We start from the raw sequence: 9,755 nt of genomic DNA, 5'->3' as shown, positions 1-9,755 counted from the left end.
TTGACCACTCCTCTTGACAAGATTGGTGTAGTTCAGCTAAATTGGTTGGTTTTCTGTTGTTTCTTCAGCATTGTCCACACGTTTAAGTCAGGACTTTGGGAAGGCCATTCTAAAACCTTAATTGTAGCCTGATTTGGCCATCCCTTTACCACTTTTGACGTGTGTTTGGGGTCATTGTCCTGTTGGAACACCCATCTGCGCCCCAGACCCAACCTCCCGGCTGATGATTTTAGGTTTTCCTGAAGAATTTGGAGGTAATCCTCCTTTTTCATTGTCCCATTTAAAGCACCAGTTCAATTGGCGGCAAAACAGGCCCAGAGCATAATACTACCACCACCATGCTTGACGGTGGGGATGGTGTTCCTGGGATTAACCTCTTAAGGCCCAAGCTGTTTGTTTACATGCTTTTTTTTATTTCTCTTTGCTATTTGGGCTTATTGGACTCTAATTAGAATAAAAACTAAAAATCATCTTTTAATATGATGTACTGAGTTCATAAGTACACAAACGTGTACTTCATGTGTAGTGACATGCACATTTCTATTTTTACACTTTTTTCCCTCAAATTCCATTGATACTCTTCTGACACCACCAGATAGCAGTATAAGACTTAGACTTAGACTTCCTTTTTATTATCATTCAAATTTGAACTTTACAGCACAGATAAGAACAACATTTCGTTACATAAGCTCATGGTAGTGCAGGGTAAAAAAGCAATAAGGTGCATGTATAAATAAATAAATAAGTTACTGTACAGATAAATATATTGCACTTTTCCACATGCGTCCACGTTTATGGATGTATGTTATATTGTCTTTTTTATTCCAGCGAATTAATCCATTTTGGGGGGAGTTAAGGGGATAATTTAATTATGATGCGTTCAACAGTTCAAAGCCTTTACATAGCCCCCCTTTTTTAGACCAGTTGATCTGCCGTTTCTTTTCCTTTCTCCTCTGCCCTCCTCTCCCTTGTGGAGGGGGAGACACACAGGTCCGGTGACCATGGATGAAGTGCTGGCTGTCGAGAGTCGGGACCCGGGGTGGACCGCTCGCTTGTGCATTGGTTGGGAACATCTCTGTGCTGCTGACCCGTCTCCGCTCGGGATGGTCATCTGCTGGCCCCACTATGGACTGGACTCTTACGATTATGTTGGATCCACTATAGACTGGACTCTCACAATATTATGTTAGACCCACTCGACATCCATTGCATTCAGTCTCCCCTAGAGGGGCCGGGGGTTACCAACATATGCGGTCCTCTCCAAGGTTTCTCATAGTCATTCACATTGACGTCCCACTGGGGTGAGTTTTTCCTTGCCCTTATGTGGGCGCTGTACCGAGGGTGTCGTTGTGGCTTGTGCAGCCCTTTGAGACACTTGTGATTTAGGGCTATATAAATAAACATTGATTGATTGACGAGTCGTACGGCCTGAGGGAAGAAGCTGTTACAGAACCTGGAGGTTCTGCTTCGGAGGCTGCGGAACCTCTTTCTAGAGTCCAGCAGTGAAAACAGTCCTTGGTGGGGATGGGAGGAATCTTTGCAGATTTTCTGAACCCTGGTCAGGCAGCGGCTTTTTGCGATCTCCTGGATAAAGGATATAAGTGTCCATATGTGGGCATAATACCCCAATTCAGTAGTGTACACAACTTTGGAAATAAGAGCTAAAAGGTGCTGTCCACGCATGTGGCCACTAAGGCCTTTAGAGGTTAAGGCCTCACCTTTTCTCTTCCAAACATATTGCTGGGTATTGTGGCCGAACAGCTCAATTTTTGTTTCATCAGACATCACATGGACAAAAATAAGCCCTTCTGGAGGAAAGATGAACTGCACCAATTTTGTCAAGAGGATTGGTCAAAAATTCAACCAGAATCTTGCCAGAAGATTGTGAATGGCTACCAAAAGCGCCTTATTGCAGTGGCACTTGACAAGGGACATGTGACCAAATATTAACATTAGACCCAGCAGATTTGGTCACATTTTCAGGAGACCATACTTGCCAACCCTCACGGATTTTCCGGGAGACTCCCGAAATTCAGCGCCTCTCCCGAAAACCTCCCGGGAGAAATTTTCTCCCGAAATTCAGGCGGAGCTGGAAGCCACGCCCCCTCCAGCTCCATGCGGACCTGAGTGACGTCAGGTGCGCAACACCACGTAAATCGTTGGCCAACCAAAAAGTAACCCCAGTACGCTATAGCCAACATTCACTAGGAGATGGCAACAGACAAACATAGATCACTATTACATTCCTCCCCTTTTAGAAATGTATAGAAGTTACTCAAAATAAATAAACAACCCAACCAAAAAATGCAGCAGCTCAAATAAAAAAACTGTACTTAAGCCACATTCTTTTCTTTTTTTTTAGTACTGAACTCTTAACCCTCATTTGTAAAAAAAATAGCATGCTTATTATACAAACAGTATTTGTACACCTTTAACACAGATTTTTATACTGTCTTCAGAGATTCAGTTTTTTTGGTGGTACTCGAAACTTTTCTGGGTGTTCAGCATGGTTAGAAAAATAGTGACAGAGAATAGAACAAGGATTGACAATTCAACCCTTAACTCAACAATGAGTAGATGAGTGTTATGTGTGTGTATATGTGTAAATAAATGAACACTGAAATTCAAGTATTTCTTTTATATATATATATATATATATATATATATATATATATATATATATATATATATATGAAATACTTGACTTGGTGAATTCTAGCTGTAAATATACTCCTCCCCTTTTAGCCCCGCCCCACCCCGACCACGCCCCCCACCCCCCACCCCCACCTCCCGAAATCGGAGGTCTCAAGGTTGGCAAGTATGCAGTAGACCCATAATAAAATCATAAAAGAACCAAACTTCATGAATGTTTTTTGTGACCAACAAGTATGTGCTCCAATCACTCTATCACAAAAAAAATAAGAGTTGTAGAAATGATTGGAAACTCAATACAGCCATGACATTATGTTCTTTATATGTATGTAAACTTTTGATCGCGACTGTATATACGGCTTTTCATTTTTTGCGCCTCCAGACAGATTTGTTTTTTGTATTTTTGGTCCAATATGGCTCTTTCAACGTGTGCAAGCCATTTTCTTTAGTAGCCATTTTCCTTAATTAATATTAGCAGGTAGGAACAATACACGGACAGCAGGAGGCAGCAAACCGCCTGGATTGCAATGTTCCTTGTTCTGTTGACTGGCAACCTGGGTTGACTGAGAGCGGGAAGAGACAGAGTGGGAGGGGGTTTGCAGAGCCTACGCGTCTGGGGGGAACGCAGGAGCTATGGAGAGAAAGGGGCTACAGAGCGAGAGTCGGCAAACAGTGACTGAAGCCTCAGTTTGTCTGAGAGTTCAACAACCCTGAACTTTCTGCAGCGCTGCAAGATGAAGGAGCTCTGTGTCCACAACTCCCCATCTTCCTCTGCGTCTCCTGGGTGTCCGGCAGACCCGTCCACTGGACTATCGAGCCTTTCTGGGACTCTCGGACCTCCGTGCATGGTGCCAGGGGGCTCTGGCATGGATCCCATGGAGCCTGACTACATGTCCATGTGTCTGTTGGCAGATGAGTCCTGCCAAAAACTTGCTATGGAGGCCATGGAAGAGCTGGACTGGTGTCTGGACCAGTTAGAGACCATCCAGACTTACAAGGTACAGTTTTTATGGTTTTTGAGGATGTCTTTCTGGTGTTGTTTCTTAATATACTCCGTCCTTTAAAACAAGCAAAGGCGAGTTATGTGTTAATGAGGTCATATTATGATTTTTTTTTCTGTATTTAACATTTAATTGTCGTCTACATAACATGGTTCTTTGGTCAAAATGTTGTAAAGAGTATGTTTCAAAAGCCGCTTTCTGACCGTCTCATTTTTGGCGGTCTTAATTACATGCCTTCTCCATGTTGTAGTTTGTTAGCGTTTCCATTCAGAGTCTACTGACGGATATAAGTTAGAACCAAACACTACATTATATTAGAAATGGCATAAGCGGGGGATGCATGTGCATGTACGAGCCAGTCTGCCCCACAACAAGAGGATATGGAAAAAGAAAAACTGTATTTTTCGGAGTATAAGTCGCTCCGGAGTATAAGTCGCACCGGCCGAAAATGCATAATAAAGAAGGGAAAAAACATATATAAGTCGCACTGGAGTATAAGTCGCATTTTTGGGGGAAATGTATTTGATAAAACCCAACACCAAGAATAGACATTTGAAAGGCAATTTAAAATAAATAAAGAATAGTGAACAACAGGCTGAATAAGTGTACGTTATATGAGGCATAAATAACCAACTGAGAACGTGCCTGGTATGTTAACATAACATATTATGGTAAGAGTCATTCAAATAACTAAAACATATAGAACATGCTATACATTTACCAAACAATCTGTCACTCCTAATCGCTAAATCCCATGAAATCTTATACGTCTAGTCTCTTACGTGAATGAGCTAAATAATATTATTTGATATTTTACCGTAATGTGTTAATAATTTCACACATAAGTCGCGCCTGAGTATAAGTCGCACCCCCGGCCAAACTATGAAGAAAACTGCGACTTATAGTCCGAAAAATACTGTATTCACTATAGTGTCGGACTACAATGGCGGACTCGCGCAACGTACTTTGGGTAAACCTTTACCAAATAAGGAGATATCCGCTGATGTAACAGTTAAGGCAAATTTGCAAATTTTTCACACAAAACCCAAAACCAGTGAAGTTGGGACGTTGTGTAATTCGTAGATAAAAACAGAATACAATGATTTGCAAATCCTTTTCAACCTATATTAATTACAATCATTAACTTAGAATTTAAAGGCAGCAACATGTTGCAAAAAAGTTGACAAAGGGCATTTTCACCACTGTGTTACATGGCCTTTCCTTTTAACAACACTCAGTAAACGTTTGGGAAATGAGGAGACCAATTTTTGAAGCTTTTCAGGTGGAATTATTTCCCAGTCTTGCTTGATGTACAGCTTAAGTTGTTCAACAGTCCAGGGTCTCCATTGTGGTATTTTAGGCTTTCTATTAAGCCACACATTTTCAATGGGAGACAGGTCTGGACTACAGACAGGCCAGTCTAGTACCCGCACTCTTTTACTATGAAGCCACGCTGTTGTAACACGTGGCTTGGCCCTGTCTTGCTGAAATAAGCAGGGGCGTCCATGATAACGTTGCTTGGATGGCAACATATGTTGCTCCAAAACCTGTATGTACCTTTCAGCATTAATGGTGCCTTCACAGATGTGTAAGTTACCCATGTCTTGGGCACTAATACACCCCCATACCATCACAGATGCTGGCTTTTGAACTTTGTGCCTATAACAATTCAGATGGTTCTTTTCCTCTTTGGTCCGGAGGAAACGACGTCCACAGTTTCCAAAAACAATTTGAAATGTGGACTCGTCAGACCACAGAACACTTTTCCACTTTGCATCTGTCCATCTTAGATGAGTTCGGGCCCAGCGAAGCCGGCAGCGTTTCTGGGTGTTGTTGATAAATGTCTTTCGCTTTGCATAGTAGAGTTTTAACTTGCACTTACAGATGTAGCTATGAACTGTAGTTACTGACAGTGGTTTTCTGAAGTGCTCCGGAGCCCATGTTTTATTTACGGTTTACACAACGTGCCAACTTCACTGGTTATGGGTTTTGTACATATCTCTGCCATGCCTCCATGGTTTGATTTCACATTTTTGGGACTTATGCCGATCCCAAAAATACAAAAAGATGTACAAATAGGTTAGGACAGTTGGTTTGGCATAATAGATCTTAATCCAAAAAAAAGCAAGGCCCATCAAGTGCTGACAAGTATGTATATATATATATATATATATATATATATATATATATATATATATATATATATATATATATATATATATATATATGTTTTGCACTCGTAAAATAGCAACAGTATGCAATCTCGTAGCAAAATCGCTTCTCCTTGCTCACATAATTGACGTCTGACTCCCTTGTTCCTGTTTTCTTCCCAAATTCAATTGTGATCCAGTCTGTTGTTGTTTTGAGGTCAGTGTGACATTGGTCCACAATTAACTGAGCAATCGGTTCCTTTAAGAGTAACAGTATATGCCAGAGACTGGTAAATTTAGCACCTAGCACTTAGTACCTCTGATACGGAAAAGGCCAACATTCAAAAAATCCTTTTAGCAAGATTTGTACATACTAGGGATGTTTGGATCAAAGTTTTATGCCGCGGATTCCGATACCGATCATCCATGAGTGAGATACCAATACAGTACCAATACCGATTACATGTATTAACTGTAATTTTTACCATTTACATACAGTGAGTGCTATTGACAGGTTAACAATATCAATGCATTATTCAAACTAGTTCCTTATTCTCTTTTATTGCATACAACCGTTTGACCAAATCAAAGTAAATAGCATACAATAACTAAAGAAAAGCAATAACTAATATCTAGTGTAGTTTTCGGACTATATAGCGCACCGGTATATAAGGTGCACCAACTAAATTATTTAAAATGTTTTAATTTCCATTTATAAGCTGCATATATAAACATTGTGAAATTAGTCATTTATACAAAAGGATTTTGTAAATGTTTATTTACATACCTTAATTGTTTCCAAACGGTGTCTGTAACAAGGCAGTAAAACGGCTGATCAAACAAAACAGAAGTCATCGTTTTGGACCCATTCGCTGCGGGAGCTAACTCTCCAATCAGACTTAGACTTAGACTTAGACAAACTGTAATGATCCACAAGGGAAATTGTTCAACACAGTAGCTCAGTTACAATGATGGAAAGTGTAAGGATGGAAAGGACAATGCAGGTATAAATAGACTAATATAGCGATAAAAAATCTAGCATATATACGAATATATACATAATATGTGTACAGAATAATATATATACACAGATATATTATATTATGTTAATAACATATATACAATATATACCAATGACCATGTACAATATTACAGTATATACAGTATATGTGACAGCAGCAGAATAAAATAGAGAGTAGATGCAGCAGGAAATAGAAAATAGACATTATAAACATTATAAACAAAGAGAAGTAGCTAACATGTCAGGTGTCAGCTAAACAGACTCAATAACCCCACGGTCTTAAATCATTTACTGAGGAATTTTGTAAAACTGAAACAAAACAAGGTGAATGCCATTGTAAGTTAATTAATCCTAACACAGACAGTCGTAAACGTGTTCGCATATTAGCTAACGCTAACGACGCCAGCTTCATTGCATCAAGATAGCACGTACAAATATGCGTGACAACACTCCGACAGACATCACGCATGGGACGGTTTAGTAAGCACAAATTGTTTTAGTTATATTGTAAAACTTCAAAAAGTGGCTTGGAGTGATGAATGAAGAATCCACAAGAGTAGAAACGCCATGGACGATTAGAAGACGGAACATCACTTCCACTACCGGTTTACAGCTTTAAACAGCAGGAATTCACATTCACCCAGCAGCACCTGCAGTGAGCAAACTCGCCATAGCACAAACAATAACACACCATCTAAATGTCTTTGCATGTGTTTAATGAAAACTATTTGCGTTACGGCCGTCAGCGAAGAAAAATCCATAAATTAGCCGGACCGTTTTATAAGCCGCAGGGTGCGAAGCGTAGGAAAAATACAGCGGCTTAGAGTATTTCTTATTTAAGTCCCCCTTTGTCTATGGAATTATTCCCTGAGTTTGAAAACATTAACAAAAACAACAACAAAACATTTTTGTGAAAATATCGACCAAATCACTACTACCCTTGGTATCAACTCTAGAACGCATCATAATAATCCCCTCAATTCCCCCCAAAAATGGATTAACTCGCTGGAATATAAAGACAATATAACATACATCCATAAACCTGGATGCATATGCAGAAGTGCAATATATTTATCTGCACAGTAATCTATTTATTTATATATGCACCTTATTGCTTTTTTATCCTGCACTACCATGAGCTAATGCAACAACATGTCTGATCTGTACTGTAAAGTTCAAATTTGAATGACAATAAAGAGGAAGTCTAAGTCTAAGTCTAAGTCTAACACCATCAATTTTTAAATCCACCCACCCTCTTATGTGTCGTGTACTGGCTGTACAGCTGCTGTTATTTAATCCTCTCTCCAAATCTTATCAAGATACTTGTTAATTTTCCTTCCTGCTGCAATGCAGTTCCATCGAGACTTAACATTTACTAAGCACAATTTTTTTTTTTTTTTCATTTAAAAAGCTAGATACGCTGTAAGCTCTCTGTGTGTAACATGTTTTAGCCTTGTCGCCCAGTAACAATTTTAAAAAAAGGACGGAAATTGTCCGATACTAATCGGGGGTGTATACCATTGTCCTGGCAGTTGGGTTTCTTAAAGCTGAATTAATACATTCTCACATGAACACACTCTTATTACAGGTTCTTAACACCTTTGTTTGTGTTGTTTCACATTTGTCAAACACTGGAAAATTAGTTGAAAAAGATCAGCCTTATCAGACATTTATACGACTACCAAAATGTAAAGTTCTTTAAGTTTTATATCCCACCAAAGAGCAGACTTTGTCATATTTTTATTTCAGCCTGCTTTGTTAAAACAATAGTTAAGTTGTCTTTACACTGCAAAAAGTCAGTGTTCAAAAACAAGAAAAAAAACAACAAAAGTTAAGGGCATTTTATTTGAACTAAGCAAAATGATCTGCCAATAGAACAAGAAAATTCGGCTTGTCAAGACTTTCCAAAACCAGTAAAATTAGCTAACCTCAATGAACCCAAAAATACCTTAAAATAAGTATTTTCTCACTAATAACAAGTGCACTTTTCATGGTCGAAAAAACACATTTTTCTTTTTTTATTTTCTCAATATTTTGAAAAATATTCTTAAATGAAGTAAATACTAGTGCCATTATCTTGACATAATGATATGCGCTCGGCATTACATTTCTTGCATTTTCCCATCGATAACATGACATCATCGCGCCATATGCGTGCTCTTTCAGTCAATTAGTGCGCAAGGAATATATATATATATATGTATATATATATATATTAATTATATATCCATTATATTATTATAACACACACGCACATATATATGTATGTCGTCAAGGTTTCTGTGGTTTATTCGTTATACACTACTCAATACCAGGGTAGAGCGGAATATACGTTAGGTCAGGAAAAAACACAGAGGCTATTTCATCCCTACAAGCCTGTTTTGCAGGTTTCCCTGCTCTTTAGGGGATTTTTTCCCCTGAAGAGCAGAGAAATCTTCAGGAAAATCCTCTGAAGAGCAGAAAAATCTGTGAAACAGGCTTGTAGGGATGAAATAGCTTCTGTGTTTTTTCCTGACCTAAATATATATATATATATATATATATACATACAGCTCTCCTATTTCTGGGGCTGAGGTTGCTGAGGTAGTTAAAAAGCTCCTCGGTGGCAAGGCCCCAGGGGTGGATGAGATCCGCCCGGAGTTCCTTAAGGCTCTGGATGCTGTGGGGATGTCTTGGTTGACAAGACTCTGCAGCATCGCGTGGACATCGGGGGCGGTACCTCTGGATTGGCAGACCGGGGTGGTGGTTCCTCTCTTTAAGAAGGGGAACCGGAGGGTGTGCTCTAACTATCGTGGGATCACACTACTCAGCCTTCCCGGTAAGGTCTATTCAGGTGTACTGGAGAGGAGGCTACGCCGGATAGTTGAACCTCAGATTCAGGAGGAACAATGTGGTTTTCGTCCTGGTCGTGGAACTGTGGACCAGCTCTAT

At 39.5% G+C, this 9,755-nt stretch overlaps 1 protein-coding gene across 1 annotated transcript in view; it reads left to right on the top strand.

Annotated features, from left to right (window-relative positions):
- The first annotated feature begins 3,333 nt into the window (after positions 1–3,333).
- The window catches only part of LOC133579710 (3',5'-cyclic-AMP phosphodiesterase 4B-like), a 40,798-nt gene continuing 34,376 nt past the window's right edge, over positions 3,334–9,755 (top strand). The window contains exon 1 of the mRNA XM_061934106.1: positions 3,334–3,650. Within this exon, the coding sequence (XP_061790090.1) occupies positions 3,387–3,650 (264 nt within the window). The 5' untranslated portion in view covers positions 3,334–3,386. The remainder of the gene's footprint in view (positions 3,651–9,755) is intronic.

Source organism: Nerophis lumbriciformis, linkage group LG03 (genome assembly GCF_033978685.3).
Source record: "Nerophis lumbriciformis linkage group LG03, RoL_Nlum_v2.1, whole genome shotgun sequence".
Lineage (NCBI taxonomy): Eukaryota > Metazoa > Chordata > Actinopteri > Syngnathiformes > Syngnathidae > Nerophis > Nerophis lumbriciformis.
Note: the sequence above shows the minus strand (reverse complement) of the source record. Positions and strands in the feature narration are given on the sequence as shown.